Source organism: Staurois parvus, unplaced genomic scaffold (assembly GCF_062004578.1).
Source record: "Staurois parvus isolate SC_StPar_1 unplaced genomic scaffold, SC_StPar_1.0 ptg001481l, whole genome shotgun sequence".
NCBI classification, from domain to species: domain Eukaryota; kingdom Metazoa; phylum Chordata; class Amphibia; order Anura; family Ranidae; genus Staurois; species Staurois parvus.
The window spans coordinates 603854-622325 of NW_028319277.1; the positions used below are offsets into that span (position 1 = coordinate 603854).

Consider the following 18472-nt stretch of genomic DNA (forward strand, 5'->3'; position numbering starts at 1 on the left):
AAATCGGGGACCACGTGTAAAATCACGCACATTCCCAAACCACAAAGTAAACGCACTGCAATTTAGCATACATATGGGGGTGCCATTGTTAATGGCACTCCCACACATCTGCACTTGTGGTGCATTTTCACACATGCAAAACCGCATGTTACCACAGCACCATGCAGTTTGGTGCCGCACAATTTAAAAAAAAAAGGGTTGGGGATTTTTTTTTCCTTCATTTCTCTGGGTGAGGCAGGCTATTGAAATGAATGGGTGCCCAGATCTGAACTGTGCCTTAAAGGGACAGAACATCAGTGACATAGCATAGTAGATCAGGTAATAGATCATAGTAGATCAGGTAATAGATCATAGTAGATCAGGTAATAGATCATAGTAGATCAGGTAATAGATCATAGTAGATCAGGTAATAGATCATAGTAGATCAGGTAATAGATCATAGTAGATCAGTTAATCTGCAGCAATGAAGCTTCTAAAAACGGGCCTCCTGTTGCTTGCAATTAAACACATTGATTAATATCTTTTATCATTGTGGGCCAAAATATTCCACAGAACTCTGTTGCAGATGACGTACTTACCCATCACTAGACTTTTGTGGGATGAAAGCAACGCATTCTTTTTTCTTAATATGCGTTGAAACCCAAGAATTAAGGTCAGCAATCTGTAAATGAATGATAGTAAATTTGAAAGCGACATTCTGATTGAAAGAAAAGAAAATAGAAAAAAGACAAACTCAGAATGGATAAAGCAGAGGAGGCACACAAGATCGAGGGAGAGCCAAAGAAGACATTTAATGGAGAAGGAGCAGAGAGCAGATAAACCAGGGCCAGAATAAAGAACTTAAAACAGTTTTAAAGTGATGACACAGTAGGAGACTCACCGGTTCAAGAGGGGCCAGAGAGAAAGACATTTATCAATTCAATAGAGGCCAGAGGGGAGGAGAAACATCAGCTTAAAGCGGAGTTCCACCTAAAAAGAGAAAATAAACGTCAGCAGCTACAAAAACTGTAGCTGCTGACTTTTACAATACAGGCACTTACCTGTCCCATGGTCCAGCAGTGTCCTCACCACCACTGGTTTCACCATCCATCTTCTCTCCCTGGCGCCGGCATCTTCAATGTGGGCTTCACAGCTGGGTGCCCACTGCGCATGCGCGAGAAGTGCTACACTTTGTGAATGGCTCCATAGTCTTCTGGGACTTGTCATGTGTTCCAGAAGACTATGGGGAGGGAGGGGAGAGGACAACCTATCAAATTTGGGTACCCGCTACCCAAAGGTGCCAATCCTTAATGGGGAGTGAGGGACAAAGGCTTAAAGTGGAATTTCCCCTTTTGGGTGGAGCTCCGCTTTAAGAAGGGACAGTAAAGAGGTAACACATCAAATCACAGAGGGCCAGAGAGGGGAAGACACACCAGCTCAAAGAGGGCCAAAGAGAGGAAATCACTACAAGAGGAGTAAGAGAGAGGGAGAATCACCAGCTAAAGGAGAAGAAAGGAAACAACAATTCAAAGAGGACAAAAAGGAAAAGACACAGAAGACTAAAATGTGTCAAAGATAAAGAGAGGAGACAACGTACAGGTTTAAGACATGAAGGAGGACGGGCTTTCAATGAGGGATAGAGATGAGGGAAAACCTGTCACACAGGTGGTCAGGCACCATTGCTAGCTTCTGTGTTCTTCACCTATAACATCCGCCTTTCCCATAAGGCAAACAGACCTAGCAGTACTCGGTTGCCCCCAGGACTTATACACAATGCTATAGTGCCTGGCCACCACACCAGGGCAGGGGCAAACATAGCAAAGAAAACAGGTACTAGTTGTTGTCAGACAAACAGAGTGATTCAATAACAGTCCAGGTCAAAAGGCAGGCAGAGTTCAGAGAATAGTGCAATATCCAGTCTGAGGTCATCAACAATTGAATCCAAATGGCAGAGCAGGGCAGAAAAACAGGGAGTTTGGAACACGTATTACACACGCCATCACAAGCATGAGACTGCAGGCTTGGCTGGCTTAAATCAACTTTGGTCTCCACCCAGAGGCTGGCCATATCAATCACCTTGCAGGTGGACAGACAAACAGGGATGCATCATAGCCAAAACCAGGATTCTGCAATAAGACCAACAGCTGTCAAAGAACAAGACAATTTGCACACTCCTGACAAAAACATTAATTACAAAAGAGGCCCTGAGAGGAAGAAAAACATCATTTTGAAGGGGCAAACGAGAAGAGGCACACTATCTCAAGAAGGGACAGAGAGAAGAGAACACAGCATCTCAAGGAGGGCCAAAGACAGGAGGGAGGGCTAGTGAGGAAAAAACAGACAAGTTCAAATTCAAAGGGGGACCTGAGAGGAGAAAAACACCTATTTGGGGAGGGCAAAGAGAGGAGGCACAACATCTCAAGAAGAGACAGAGAGAATAAGACACACTATCTGAAGGACAGTCAGACAGAAAGGTAAACAATAGTTTGGGTGGCGGGTAGATGGAAAATTAAACAACAATTGAAATAGTCCTATAAATGGAGGAGACAATGAAGCTCAAAGGAGGACAAGAGGTGGAGACAGCGCACAAATCAAGGGAGGGAACGGAGCTAATACGTACTTCAGCTTGAAGAGGGCCAGGGAAGAGAAGACACCCCAGCTCAAAGGGGACCAAAGAGAGTAAGGGGACACTATCTTAAAGAGGGCCAGAGAGATGATACATCACCTCAAAGAGGGCTAGGGGTGAGGAGACGCATAACCTCAAGGAGGAACAGAGACATGGGGACTTGGAAGAAGAAATCTAGAACAATTGATATTGCTAATTTTGGAAATTTTGGAATTAATGTCACTGAGTAAATCTTTTCACTAGATTATACTATTATCTATTAAGATGTGAGCTCCTTCCCTCTGGAAACCCATGAATCAATGTCCATTACACTTCATTCTAAAGTTTGGCCTTCAAGACCAGATGACAGAAGATTAGCTGCACTGTAGTGGGAACTTCTATCATGCTTATCCAAAAAAGAATATAATTTCCTATGACACCAGTAGAAGAAATGCAGCTGTGGGGAAGGCATTCTCAGTTGGCAATGAAAGTATTGTAGGAAGTTATAATTAGAGATGAGCGAAGTATTCAAAAATTCGATTCGACTGATTCGGCGAATTCGTGGAAAAATTTCGATTTGAGTCGAATATATTCGCTGTGAATTTAACTTAAAAAAGGGTGTTTCTAGGCTTCAGAGAGACTTAATATTAGTGCAGAACACTGTACCTTTAATTTAAATGCCCTTGGAGTCTGCTGGGGAAGAGAAATAATACTGTCAGTCAGTATGACATGCAGATGAGTGCCGTCGATCTTAGAATCACCGCACACTTCACTCATTTGGGCAGTCACGGGGCCAAAACCAGAGTGTGGAGCCACAGTGTGGCGGTGGAGGCAGCAGCAATGGGAGGCCATACAGCACCCTATGACAAAAATGGAAACCACCAGCAGTGTGAGGAGACCTGAAAGTGGCACATGGCAGAGTGTGGCGATAGAGACAGCAGCAATGGGAGGCCGTACAGGGACCCATGACACACTCTGGACCTGGCAGCAGCATGAGGAGGCGGTACAGGGGCCCATGACAGATTACGGGCCTGGCAGCAGCATGAGGAGTCGGTACGGGGGCCCATGGCAGATTACGGGCCTGGCAGCAGCAATGGGAGGCCGTACAGGGACCCATGACACACTCTGGACCTGGCAGCAGCATGGGGAGGCGGTACAGGGGCCCATGACAGATTACGGGCCTGGCAGCAGCATGAGGAGTCGGTACGGGGGCCCATGACACACTCTGGACCTGGCAGCAGCATGAGGAGGCGGTACAGGGGAGCATGACAGATTACGAGCCTGGTAGCAGCAACTTGGACAGGAGGACGTTCAGCTTCTGCACCGTCGGGTGCGTGCTCGCAAACTGTTGTCTCTTGGAAACGGATTCCAAGAAAGACTGCTGACAGAATCCGTGAAGAGGAGTAGCAGGAGAAGGAGCAACTGAACAAGCGGAATATGCCAACAAGCGACAACAGGGGCCCATGACAGATTACGGGCCTGGCAGCAGCATGAGGAGTCGGTACGGGGGCCCATGGCAGATTAGGGGCCTGGCAGCAGCTATGGGAGGCCCGTAATCTGCCAGCACCCTATGACAAAAAATGGAACCCACCAGCAGTGTGAGGAGACCTGAAAGTGGCACATGGCAGAGTGTGGCGATGGAGACAGCAGCAATGGGAGGCCGTACAGGGACCCATGAGAGACTCTGGACCTGGCAGCAGCATGAGGAGGCGGTATAGGGGCCCATGGCAGATTAGGGGCCTGGCAGCAGCTATGGGAGGCCCGTAATCTGCCAGCACCCTATGACAAAAAATGGAACACACCAGCAGTGTGAGGAGACCTGAAAGTGGCACATGGCAGAGTGTGGCGATGGAGACAGCAGCAATGGGAGGCCGTAAAGGGACCCATGAGAGACTCTGGACTTGGCAGCAGCATGAGGAGGCGGTATAGGGGCCCATGGCAGATTAGGGGCCTGGCAGCAGCTATGGGAGGCCCGTAATCTGCCAGCACCCTATGACAAAAAATGGAACACACCAGCAGTGTGAGGAGACCTGAAAGTGGCACATGTTTGGGGCATGATTCATGGCGGATTTAGTCAGTTGTGTCAGGAACTGGTGGTTTGAAATCCAGACTAATCCACGCCTGATTCATTTTCACAAACGTCAGTCTCTCCACACTTTGGGTGGACAGTCGTGTCCTCCGCGGAGTTGCAATACCTCCTGCCGCACTAAACACGCGCTCCGATGCCACGCTACTGGCCGGGCATGACAGCCTTTCAAGGGCAAATTCAGCTAGTTGGGGCCAAAGGTCAAGTTTCGTTGCCCAGTAGTCAAGGGGATTGTCTACCTCGGTTGGCAGGGTGCTGTCCAAGTAGGCCTAAGCCTGTTGTTTGAGGTCCTGCTCCAGGTCCACCTGATGCTGCTGCTGCTGCTGCTGCTGCTGCGGCTGGTTAGTAGTTTCCTCACTGCGCTGGTGAAGAAAGCTACTCATCATCGACTGCAGACTGAGGCAGCTGCTGCTGGTGGAGCTGCCACTGCTCCTACCACCCCACCCCTCCCCTGCTGCCATGGCAGCGGAACGCGAGCGCACAGGGCCCACAGTGTCTGAGGATGGACGTTGGCGCAGACAGGCAGAGACCAGCTGACTACATAGGTGGTTTTTATAGTACGTTATTTTGGCCTCCCTCTCAGCAGGTGTGAAAAAGGCCACCATTTTTGAACGGTAGCGAGGGTCCAACAAGGTGGACAGCCAAAAGTCATCCCTCTGTCTGATGGTTATTATTCGGCTGTCGGTACGCAAGCAAGCGAGCATGCTATGGGCCATTTGTGCCAAGGAATGCGAGGGACTTCCTGCCTCCATCTCCACAGCATACTGCCACGGTGCGTCTGGGTCCTCTGTCTCCTCCTCCTCCTCCTCTACCAGATGCTCCTGCTCCTCCACTCCTGTCCGCTGAGTGGAAAAACCACCCATTTCACTCAATAATTCCTGAGCACCAATGTCCTCCTCTACCTCCTCCTCTTCTTCCTGTCCTGCCCCCACAGGGGTCATGTGGCGTTGAGATCTGTGCGCCACGTCTACCGCACCCTGACCAGCCATTGTTAACAGCATTTGTTCCAGGACGTGCAACAGAGGAATGACGTCGTTCATCCCATAGTCCTGCCGACTCACGAATAGCGTGGCCTCCTCAAAGGGCCTGAGCAAGCGCAGGTGTCACGCATGAGCTGCCAATGGCTGACATCTAAGTTACACAGGGAGTACCTTTATCCGCTTTTAACATCAGGAAATCTGTGATGGCCTTTTGCTGTTCGTAAAGGCGGTCTAACATATGTAGGGTTGAATTCCACCTTGTTGCAACGTCACAGCATGAGGAGTCGGTACGGGGGCCCATGGCAGATTACGGGCCTGGCAGCAGCAATGGGAGGCACGTAATCTGCCAGCACCCTATGTCAAAAAATTCAACACACCAGCAGTGTGTGAGGAGACCTGAAAGTGGCACATGGCAGAGTGTGGCGATGGAGACAGCAGCAATGGGAGGCCGTACAAGGACCCATGAGAGACTCTGGACCTGGCAGCAGCATGAGGAGGCGGTATATAGGGGCCTATGGCAGATTAGGGGCCTGGCAGCAGCTATAGGAGGCCCGTAATCTGCCAGCACCCTATGTCAAAAAATTCAACACACCAGCAGTGTGAAGAGACCTGAAAGTGGCACATGGCAGAGTGTGGCGATGGAGACAGCAGCAATGGGAGGCCGTACAGGGACCCATGACAGACTCTGGACTTGGCAGCAGCATGAGGAGGCGGTATATAGGGGCCTATGGCAGATTAGGGGCCTGGCAGCAGCTATGGGAGGCCCGTAATCTGCCAGCACCCTATGTCAAAAAATTCAACACACCAGCAGTGTGAGGAGACCTGAAAGTCGCACATGGCAGAGTGTGGCGATGGAGACAGCAGCAATGGGAGGCCGTACAGGGACCCATGACAGACTCTGGACTTGGCAGCAGCATGAGGAGGCGGTATATAGGGGCCTATGGCAGATTAGGGGCCTGGCAGCAGCTATGGGAGGCCCGTAATCTGCCAGCACCCTATGTCAAAAAATTGAACACACCAGCAGTGTGTGAGGAGACCTGAAAGTGGCACATGGCAGAGTGTGGCGATGGAGACAGCAGCAATGGGAGGCCGTACAGGGACCCATGAGAGACTCTGGACCTGGCAGCAGCATGAGGAGGTGGTATAGGGGCCCATGGCAGATTAGGGGCCTGGCAGCAGCTATGGGAGGCCCGTAATCTGCCAGCACCCTATGTCAAAAAATTGAACACACCAGCAGTGTGTGAGGAGACCTGAAAGTGGCACATGGCAGAGTGTGGCGATGGAGACAGCAGCAATGGGAGGCCGTACAGGGACCCATGAGAGACTCTGGACTTGGCAGCAGCATGAGGAGGCGGTATATAGGGGCCCATGGCAGATTAGGGGCCTGGCAGCAGCTATGGGAGGCCCGTAATCTGCCAGCACCCTATGTCAAAAAATTCAACACACCAGCAGTGTGTGAGGAGACCTGAAAGTGGCACATGGCAGAGTGTGGCGATGGAGACAACCCACCGACTGTTTTGCTCGCTGCCAAGCTGCCACCCTCTTCTCCTGATGATGCGGAAGCAATAGCCTGATGACGACGAGGCTGCCAAGTGCGATCAGCCTCATCATCATCAATTAGGGTCTCCGCCTCACTACTAGCCCCCTCGGCTGCGTGTGGGTCAGGAGACAGACCTGTCTCTAGACCGGCTACCGAGCCACTCTCCTCGCCACTACTTCTTCGCCTGGCTGCTGAAGAGGCGGATGTCTCCCCCCGTTCCTGACCGCCCTCTGTTAGCTCTTCCTCACTGTACTGGATGACACCGGGAGCACTAGCCTCTGGCTGCGAATAGTGCTGCCTCGACCCCTTCCTCTGCTGCCACGTCTGCTCGCTCCTAAAACATTGCCTCCTCTGCCACTCCTCTGCATGTTGTCTGACATACTCTTTAATTAAACGATTCTGTGTCCCTGAGTAACAATTCTGTGTCCCTGAGTAACATTTCTGTGGCCCTAAGTAACAGTTCTGTGGCCCTAAGTAACAGTTCTGTGGCCCTCAGTAACAATTCTGTGTCTGTCCCTGAGTAACAATTCTGTGTCCCTCAGTAACAATTCTGTGTCCCTCAGTCCCAATTCTGTGTCCCTGAGTAACAATTCTGTGGCCCTCAGTAACAATTCTGTGTCCCTCAGTAACAATTCTGTGTCCCTGAGTAACAATTCTGTGTCTGTCCTGAGTAAGAATTCTGTGTCTGTCCCTGAGTAACTTTCTGTGGCCCTAAGTAAAGGTTCTGTGGCCCTCAGTAACAATTCTGTGTCCCTGAGTAACAATTCTGTGTCTGTCCCTGAGTAACAATTCTGTGGCCCTAAGTAACGGTTCTGTGGCCCTCAGTAACAATTCTGTGTCCCTGAGTAACAATTCTGTGTCCCTCAGTAACAATTCTGTGTCCCTCAGTAACAATTCTGTGATCCTCAGTAACAATTCTGTGTCTGTCCCTGAGTAACAATCCTGTGTCTGTCCCTGAGTAACGTTTCTGTGGCCCTAAGTAACGGTTCTGTGGCCCTCAGTAACAATTCTGTGTCCCTCAGTAACAATTCTGTGTCTGTCCCTGAGTAACAATTCTGTGTCTGTCCCTGAGTAACAATTATGTGTCCCTGAGTAACGTTTCTGTGGCCCTAAGTAACAATTCTGTGGCCCTCAGTAACAATTCTGTGTCTGTCCCTGAGTAACAATTCTGTGTCTGTCCCTGAGTAACAATTCTGTGTCCCTGAGTAACGTTTATGTGGCCCTAAGTAACAATTCTGTGGCCCTCAGTAACAATTATGTGTCTGTCCCTGAGTAACAATTCTGTGTCTGTCCCTGAGTAACAATTCTGTGTCCCTGAGTAACGTTTCTGTGGCCCTAAGTAACAATTCTGTGGCCCTCAGTAACAATTCTGTGTCTGTCCCTGAGTAACAATTCTGTGTCTGTCCCTGAGTAACAATTCTGTGTCCCTGAGTAACGTTTATGTGGCCCTAAGTAACAATTCTGTGGCCCTCAGTAACAATTCTGTGTCTGTCCCTGAGTAACAATTCTGTGGCCCTAAGTAACGGTTCTGTGGCCCTCAGTAACAATTCTGTGTCCCTCAGTAACAATTCTGTGGCCCTCAGTAACAATTCTGTGTCTGTCCCTGAGTAACAATTCTGTGGCCCTAAGTAACGGTTCTGTGGCCCTCAGTAACAATTCTGTGTCCCTGAGTAACAATTCTGTGGCCCTAAGTAACGGTTCTGTGGCCCTCAGTAACAATTCTGTGTCCCTGAGTAACAATTATGTGGCCCTAAGTAACAGTTCTGTGTCCCTCAGTAACAATTCTGTGTCCCTCAGTAACAATTCTGTGTCTGTCCCTGAGTAACAATTCTGTGGCCCTAACTAACGTTTCTGTGGCCCTAAGTAACAGTTCTGGGGCCCTCAGTAACAATTCTGTGTCCCTGAATAACGTTTATGTGGACCTAAGTAACGGTTCTGTGGCCCTCAGTAACAATTCTGTGTCCCTGATTAACGTTTCTGTGGCCCTAAGTAACGGTTCTGTGGCCCTCAGTAACAATTCTGTGTCCCTCAGTAACAATTCTGTGTCTGTCCCTGAGTAACAATTCTGTGGCCCTAAGTAACAGTTCTGTGGCCCTCAGTAACAATTCTGTGTCCCTGAGTAACTTTCTGTGGCCCTAAGTAACGGTTCTGTAGCCCTCAGTAACAATTCTGTGTTCCTGAGTAACAATTCTGTGTCTGTCCCTGAGTAACAATTCTGTGGCCCTAAGTAACGGTTCTGTGGCCCTCAGTAACAATTCTGTGGCCCTCAGTAACGTTTCTGTGGCCCTAAGTAACAATTCTGTGGCCCTCAGTAACAATTCTGTGTCTGTCCCTGAGTAACAATTCTGTGTCCCTAACTAACGTTTCTGTGGCCCTAAGTAACAGTTCTGTGTCCCTCAGTAACAATTCTGTGTCCCTGAGTAACGTTTCTGTGGCCCTAAGTAACAATTCTGTGTCCCTGAGTAACAATTCTGTGGCCCTAAGTAACGGTTCTGTGGCCCTCAGTAACAATTCTGTGTCCCTGAGTAACAATTCTGTGGCCCTAAGTAACGGTTCTGTGGCCCTCAGTAACAATTCTGTGGCCCTCAGTAACAATTCTGTGTCTGTCCCTGAGTAACAATTCTGCGGCCCTAAGTAACGGTTCTGTGGCCCTCAGTAACAATTCTGTGTCCCTGAGTAACAATTCTGTGGCCCTAAGTAACGGTTCTGTGGCCCTCAGTAACAATTCTGTGGCCCTCAGTAACAATTCTGTGTCTGTCCGAGTAACAATTCTGTGGCCCTAACTAACGTTTCTGTGGCCCTAAGTAACAGTTCTGTGGCCCTCAGTAACAATTCTGTGTCCCTGAGTAACGTTTCTGTGGCCCTAAGTAACAATTCTGTGGCCCTCAGTAACAATTCTGTGTCTGTCCCTGAGTAACAATTCTGTGGCCCTAACTAACGTTTCTGTGGCCCTAAGTAACAATTCTGTGTCCCTGAGTAACAATTCTGTGGCCCTAAGTAACGGTTCTGTGGCCCTCAGTAACAATTCTGTGTCCCTGAGTAACAATTCTGTGGCCCTAAGTAACGGTTCTGTGGCCCTCAGTAACAATTCTGTGTCCCTGAGTAACAATTCTGTGTCTGTCCCTGAGTAACAATTCTGTGGCCCTAAGTAATGGTTCTGTGGCCCTCAGTAACAATTCTGTGTCCCTGAGTAACAATTCTGTGGCCCTAAGTAACGGTTCTGTGGCCCTCAGTAACAATTCTGTGGCCCTCAGTAACAATTCTGTGTTTGTCCGAGTAACAATTCTGTGGCCCTAACTAACGTTTCTGTGGCCCTAAATAACAGTTCTGTGGCCCTCAGTAACAATTCTGTGTCCCTGAGTAACGTTTCTGTGGCCCTAAGTAACAATTCTGTGGCCCTCAGTAACAATTCTGTGTCTGTCCCTGAGTAACAATTCTGTGGCCCTAACTAACGTTTCTGTGGCCCTAAGTAACAGTTCTGTGGCCCTCAGTAACAATTCTGTGTCTGTCCCTGAGTAACAATTCTGTGGCCCTAACTAACGTTTCTGTGGCCCTAAGTAACAATTCTCTGGCACTCAGTAACAATTCTGTCTGTCCCTGAGTAACAATTCTGTGGCCCTAACTAACGTTTCTGTGGCCCTAAGTAACAGTTCTGTGGCCCTCAGTAACAATTCTGTGTCTGTCCCTGAGTAACAATTCTGTGGCCCTAACTAACGTTTCTGTGGCCCTAAGTAACAATTCTGTGTCCCTGAGTAACAATTCTGTGGCCCTAAGTAACGGTTCTGTGGCCCTCAGTAACAATTCTGTGTCCCTGAGTAACAATTCTGTGGCCCTATGTAACGGTTCTGTGGCCCTCAGTAACAATTCTTTGTCCCTGAGTAACAATTCTGTGTCTGTCCCTGAGTAACAATTCTGTGGCCCTAAGTAACGGTTCTGTGGCCCCCAGTAACAATTCTGTCTGTCCCTGAGTAACAATTCTGTGGCCCTAAGTAACGGTTCTGTGGCCCTCAGTAACAATTCTGTGGCCCTCAGTAACAATTCTGTGTCTGTCCGAGTAACAATTCTGTGGCCCTAACTAACGTTTCTGTGGCCCTAAGTAACAGTTCTGTGGCCCTCAGTAACAATTCTGTGTCCCTGAGTAACGTTTCTGTGGCCCTAAGTAACAATTCTGTGGCCCTCAGTAACAATTCTGTGTCTGTCCCTGAGTAACAATTCTGTGGCCCTAACTAACGTTTCTGTGGCCCTAAGTAACAGTTCTGTGGCCCTCAGTAACAATTCTGTCTGTCCCTGAGTAACAATTCTGTTGCCCTAACTAACGTTTCTGTGGCCCTAAGTAACAATTCTCTGGCACTCAGTAACAATTCTGTCTGTCCCTGAGTAACAATTCTGTGGCCCTAACTAACGTTTCTGTGGCCCTAAGTAACAGTTCTGTGGCCCTCAGTAACAATTCTGTGTCTGTCCCTGAGTAACAATTCTGTGGCCCTAACTAACGTTTCTGTGGCCCTAAGTAACAATTCTCTGGCACTCAGTAACAATTCTGTCTGTCCCTGAGTAACAATTCTGTGGCCCTAATAACGTTTCTGTGGCCCTAAGTAACAGTTCTGTGGCCCTCAGTAACAATTCTGTGTCTGTCCCTGAGTAACAATTCTGTGGCCCTAACTAACGTTTCTGTGGCCCTAAGTAACAATTTTCTGGCACTCAGTAACAATTCTGTCTGTCCCTGAGTAACATTTCTGTGGCCCTAACTAGCGTTTCTTTGGCCCTAAGTAACGATTCTGTGGCCCTCATTAACAATTCTGTGTCCCTGAGTAATGCTTCTCTGTCCCTAAGTAACGTTTCTCTGTCCCCAAGTAACGTTTCTGTGGCCCTAACTCTGTCCCTAATACTGAGCGGTCTGCCTCTCTTGAATGACTGGAGGCAAATGAAGAATTCTAAAATGGCCGCTATTTATAGCTCGACCATTACACAGTGCTGGCTGCCTGGCTGCTGATTGGCTAATGCGATCACATGTCATTAAGGAATGCATTATGGGTCAGCGCGCCTTGTCTGCGCGCCTTCCCAGACATCCCCGCTCCGTCGCCGCACATGTCCGCCGCCATTTTAGGAAAAATTTCGAAATTTTCCAATATTCGACTCGAATTCCACTTCGCCTACTTCGATTCGCTCATCTCTAGTTATAATCAGAGGGCAAAAATTTGGTGGAGATGCTAATCTTTCCCTGCTGCTTGCAAAACGTAATATAAATTAGCCTAGAGTTGGGATATAAATATGATACAATATAGTGTGTGTATACAGTACATATATACACTGCTCAGCATAAATGAGTACACCCCTTTTGAAATGTAAGATTTTAATCAATATCTCACTGAACACAAAAACTATTTCCAAAATTTCGACAAAACTGAGTTTTATAGGTTAATAATGTAATTTAGATTACAAAATCTTCAGTTTTACTCAAATTAGTTGAAGAAAAAAATGAATACACCCCACAACAAAATCTACTATATCTAGTATTTGTATGACCTCCATGATTTGTAAGGACAGCACCGAGTCTTCTAGGCATGGAATGAACAAGTTGGTGACATATTGCAACATCAATCTTTTTCCATTCTTTAAGCATGACCTCTTTTAGAGCCTGGATGCTGGATGGAGAGTGATGTTCAACTTGCCTCTTCAGAATTCCCCATAGATTGGGTTCAGATCAGGAGATATACTATACCACTGAAACACTTTCACTCGGTTCTTCTTCAGAAATGCAACATTGGCCTTAGATTTGTGTTTTGGATCATTGTCATGCTGGAAAAGTACATGACAACCAAGGGCTTGGAGTGATGGTAGCCTCTTCTCTTCTATTGGGGTGTACTAATTTATGCTGAGCAATATATATTATTATTATAATTATACAGTATTTATAAAGCGCCAATGGTTCGCTCAGCGCTGTACATTACAGAGGGGGACAGAACATGTGACAGAACAATACCAATACAATGCAAAACATGAGGGGATTGAGGGCCCTGCTCTTTCGAGCTTACAATCTAAGAGGGAGGGGATGGTGGCACAGGAGGAGATAGCTGTGGGGGATGGAGTGGTAGGAAGAGTGGAGGAGGTCGGTCAAGTTAGCAGGGGGTGGGGTAGGCTTCCCTGAAGAGATGGGTTTTCAGGGTGCGCCTAAAGGAGAGGAGAGTAGGTGATAATCTGATGGGTTGGGGCAGGGAGTTCCAGAGGATGGGTGACACCCTGGAGAAGTCCAGGAGGCTGGCATGGGAGGAGAAGACTAGGGAACTAGAGAGGAGGTCTTGTGAGGAGTGGAGTGTGCGTGCTGGGCGGTACTTGGATATTAGGTCAGTGATGTAGTATAGGGAAGTATGGTGGACAGCTTTGTATGTCAGCGTTAGGATTTTGAATTTGATCCGTTGCGCAATCGGAAGCCAGTGGAGGGATTGGCAGAGGGGGGTGGCGGAGACGGAGCAGTTGGAAAGGTGAATGAGTCTGGCAGCCGTATTCAGGATCGACTGAAGCGGGGATAGCCAGCGGCGAGGCAGGCCAGTGAGGAGGGAGTTGCAGTAGTCGAGTCGTGATATGATGAGGGAGTGGATGAGCTGTTTAGTGGTTTCTGGGGTTAGGAACGTGCGGATTTTGGCAATGTTGCGGAGGTGGAGTCTGCACGAGTTTGTTAAAGATTGGACTTGGGGCTGGAAGGATAGGTTGGAGTCCAGAATGACACCAAGTACTCTGGCATGTGGGGCGGGTTTGATGGTAGCGTTGTTGGATGTGATAGAGAAGTCAATGGGGGGTGGTGTCCGGGCTGGGGGGAAGACAAGAAACTCAGTTTTGGAGAGGTTCAGTTTAAGGAAGTGGAGCGACATCCAGTCTGATATGTCGCTCAGCAGGTGTGTGATTCGGGAGGAGACCGAGGGGGTGAGGTGGGGGGTTGAGAGATAGATTTGTGTGTCGTCGGCATAGAGGTGGTAGTTGAAGCCGTGAGAGTGTATGAGTTGGCCAAGGGAGGAGGTGTAGATGGAGAAGAGAAGGGGCCCGAGGACAGGTGGTAGCATTATAGGTAACGCTGAAAGAGCGTTGTGACAGGTAGGATGAGAGCCAGGAGAGAGCGGAATCTCTGAGGCCGAGGGAGTGCAGTTTTTTGAGGAGGAGGGGGTGGTCGACTGTGCTGAAGGCCGCAGAGAGGTCAAGGAGTAGGAGCACTGAATAGTGCCCATTAGCTTTGGCGGTTAGCAGGTCATTGGAGAGTTTGAGTAAGGCAGTTTCGGTGAAGTGTAGGGGACGGAAGCCGGACTGTAGGGGATCGAGGAGGTTGTTGTCGTTGAGGTGAGAGCATAGGCGGGTGTAGACTAGGCGCTCGAGGAGTTTAGATGTAAATGGGAGCAGGGAGATGGGTCTGAGATTGTTCGGGTCATTGGGGTCCAGGGAGGGCTTTTTAAGTATGGGGGTGATGTATGCATGTTTCAGAGGGGAGGGGAAAGTGCCGGAGGAGAGGGAGAGATTGAAGATGTGGGTGAGGGAGCGTAGGATGGAGGGGGAGGGAGGTCGTAGGAGTTGTGAGGGGATAGGGTCGAAGGGGCAGGTGGTGAGGCGGGCATCAGAGAGGATCTTGGAGACTTCCTCGATTGTAGTAAGGTCAAAGGTGCGGAGTGTTGGGGGAGCTTCAGTATGAGGAATGTAGGGTGGGGTGGAAGTGGAGGTCAGAGCAGTGGTGGGGCCATGGGAGAGGGGTGATGAGGGGGTAGCTGAGTGAGGAGGAACGGGGTTGGAGGGAGTTTGAGCAGCGACAAAGTCCCTGCGGGTTATGTCGAGGGGGAGGGGGGATGAGGGGGTAGCTGTGTGAGAGGGGACGGGTTGAGAGGGCGTGTGAGTTGCGGCAATGTCCTTGCGAATTGTGTCAATCTTGTTTTTGAAGTGATTGGCAATCTCAAGGGCGGTGAGTGAGGTGCTGGGTGGAGGTGGGGGTGGAGAGAGTAGAGAGTTGAAGGTGGAGAAGAGTCGGCGAGGATTGGAGGAGAGGGCCTTGATGAGGGTCAGGAAGTTGGCTTGTTTGGCTGCGTGGAGGGAGGAGGTGTAGGTGTGGAAGGCAGATTTGTAGCGGGTGAAGGCTTGTTGGGATTTTGTTTTGCGCCATAGTCACTCCAGGGCACGACTGTGTCGTTTGAGGGTTTTGGTGTGATCAGTCTGCCAGGGCTGGAGCGGTCGGGGTCTGATGTTGCGTGTAGTTAAAGGAGCTAGTGAGTCAAGGGCTGTTGAGAGCGCGTTGTTGTAGGCGGTCATAGCCAAGTCGGGGCAGGACAGGGGGAGGATGCGGTCATGGAGTTGATCAGCTGCAGAGTGGAGGGGGGCAGGGTTAAGGTTGCGGAGGTTACGGCTGGTAGTAGTGTGACATTTGGAGGGGTATACATATATATACAGTTGTGTTCAAAATAATAGCAGTCAGACATCACTAACCGGATCAATCACTGTTTTTGGTAGAAATGATACTTCTACATGGCAAATAATTTACTAGCAGGTGTAGTAGAGTAATAGAAATCCAACAGACCCAACAGTTATGACATGCATGCTGCTGATTCTGTGTAATTGAATCACTCATTGAAAGGGGCATGTTCAAAATAATAGCAGTGTGATAATAGCTGCTCAGCTAAAATGATCGCAAATGCTTTAAAATTGCAACCAAAACCTGAAAGACGTGGAAGAAAAGAAAAACTACCATTCTAATGGATAGAAGAATAGCCAAAATGGTGTGGACTCAGCTAACAATCAGCTCCAGGAAGATGAAAGAAGGTGTGACGTTCCCTGTGAGTACTGTTACAACGAGAAGACGTGTATGTGAAGCCAAGCTATCTGCAAGAAGCCCCCGCAAAGTCCCACTGTTGAAAAAAAGATGTGCTGAAGAGGTTACAATTTGCCAAAGAGCACATTGACTGGCCTAAAGAGAAATGGCGCAACATTTTGTGGACTGATGAAAGTAAGATTGTTCTTTTTAAGTCTAGTGGGCAGAGACAGTTTGTCAGACGACCCCCAAACACTGAATTCAAGCCACAGTACACTGTGAAGACAGTGAAGCATGGTGGTGCAAGCATCATGATATGGGGATGTTTCTCATACTACGGTGTTGGGCCTATTTATGGCATACCAGGGATCATGGATCAGTTTGAATACATCAGAATACCTGAAGAGGTCATGCTGCCTTATGCTGAAGAGGAAATGCCCTTGAGATGGGTGTTCCAACAAGACAACGACCCCAAACACACCAGTAAACGTGCAACATCTTGGTTCCAGACCAACAAGATGGACGTTATGGAGTGGCCCGCCCAATCCCCGGATCTTCATCCAATAGAAAACGTGTGGGGTGACATCAAAAATACCGTTTCTGAGGCAAAACCAAGAAATAGAGAAGAACTGTGGAATGTGGTCCAATCATCCTGGGCTGGAATACCTGATCACAGGGGCCAGAAGTTGGGTGACTCCATGCAACACAGATGTACAGCAGTTCTCAGAAACAGTGCGACTACAACCAAATATTCATGAAGTCATTCAAAGGAAAGCAAAATCTTCAAAATATTTTTCAGTTTATATAGTGAATGTTTGAGTTTGTAAAGAAGAATACAAACACTGCTATTTTTTTGAACCGTCTAATATTCACTTTTCTTCAATTTTTTTGGAGGAACAACACAAATTTGATGTATTTTTCTTCGTGTTTTGATTTGGAATAGAATGTGTCGTGTTCCCAATGCATTTGTGTGGATGGAAATAAAAGCTATTAGAAGGATTTTCAGCTTTATTCACTTTTTTTCAACACACTGCTATTATTTTGAACATAACTGTATATATATTCTTTAGGTGAGAGTTATAGTTTTTGAGTATTTTTATCATGGTATTTCAAACCTTGGCTCCATACTGGATAGGTGAAGTAGTCTTCTTCTTCTTTTTCTTCTTGGAATTAGCAATGGTGGGTTGAAGCTCTATGCCATCCACTTGAACCTGACTTTTGGATTTACGTTTTGTATTTTCCATTATATGTGTTTCTGTGAATCTCACCTAGACATGTTATCCTGAAAGGAAAAAGATAAGAGAGTTAAGCCTGGTACACACTACCAGGTTTTTCGGTCATGACCTTAGACAGAAGGCGGCCAATCAGCCCGCTTCTTCAGTGTTGGTGTCATACACATGGGCCAAATTTGGCCAGTTTATATTGAATCGGCTGATGCTGGTTCGGCACATGTGTGCTTGGCTTTAGAGGCACCAGACGGGCAAAACATCAATGGAGTCTAAACAAAGACCCCATACCATGGAATTAAATTCATTCCTAAAGCCATTCATAATTCCATTAAGCTCCTTTGTACATAAGTTACAGCAACATTGATGAGTAACAGGGCTGGCAACACTCTGGAGCTGGGAGCTGGCTCCACGGTCTGGATGCAGTGTTGAGCTTGAACTAGGATTCTGGAGCTGCTAGCCTGAAATCTGTTTCATGCCACACTCAGACAACTTGGATCACAGAAAAAGATGCAAAAAGATACATCCGAATTTCCAAAAATGACATTTTTATCCGTCTACTTCACAGTCTATCACCAACTTTACAGTCACTTCTATCAAAAAACAGACCTTCCAAACTACCTTTATAAACAGTGCTCAGAAGTGAGACAGAGGGATAGAAAGTAACATTTTGGTTTCATTTTATTTACTCTGTTCTAATCATCTGCAGATAAAGGAGTATACTTTCATATGCATAGGATGCCAGTTAAAACAACCTTCAGCCCGGGTTCATACTGATGCGGTTCGGCACATTGCATGTGATTCTCACAGGAACCACACCGCATTCCTGTGCAAATCACATGCGATTTCTGTGCGCTGCAATTAGAGCCGTACATTTCGTATGGCTTAGATTGCACTGCATCTGCACCAAAAGAGTGCAGGATCCTTATTTGTCCACACCAGAATCAGAATGCATGGGTCTTCACACCCTTGCTGTCCAATTCTGCACATTGCACCGTGTTTTGCAAATTAATTTTGGGGCATTGTTAACATATGCACCCGTAGAGGTTCACATGAAATCATGATGCAGTGTGCAAATCGCACAGAGACTGGTGCGAATTCCAGTGTGAACCCGAGCTCAGCCCTGGTTCACACTGCTATGACTTGTCATGTGACTTGAAACACATAAAGTCCCATGAGAAGTCAAAGCACATTTATTTCAATTGTAGCCATTCCAATCAATGCGACTCAAGTCACAGCGACTGCATTAGTTTGACAAAAAGGTTCCTGCACTAGTTTGA

General features: G+C 47.9%; 1 protein-coding gene across 2 annotated transcripts in view; it reads right to left on the reverse strand.

The window, feature by feature from the left end:
- LOC149435693 (transient receptor potential cation channel subfamily M member 2-like) overlaps positions 1 to 18472 on the reverse strand; it is a 322316-nt gene that overhangs the window by 267713 nt on the left and 36131 nt on the right. The window contains exons 2-3 of one of the 2 annotated variants that reach the window (XM_089662482.1): positions 17082 to 17248; positions 579 to 661 (exon numbers count right to left, since the gene is read on the reverse strand). In XM_089662482.1, the coding sequence (XP_089518608.1) occupies positions 579 to 661; positions 17082 to 17210 (212 nt within the window). In that variant the 5' untranslated portion in view covers positions 17211 to 17248. Of the gene's footprint in view, positions 1 to 578; positions 662 to 880; positions 970 to 17081; positions 17249 to 18472 lie in introns of those variants that run through there. The other variant, XM_089662483.1, reaches the window with a different exon arrangement.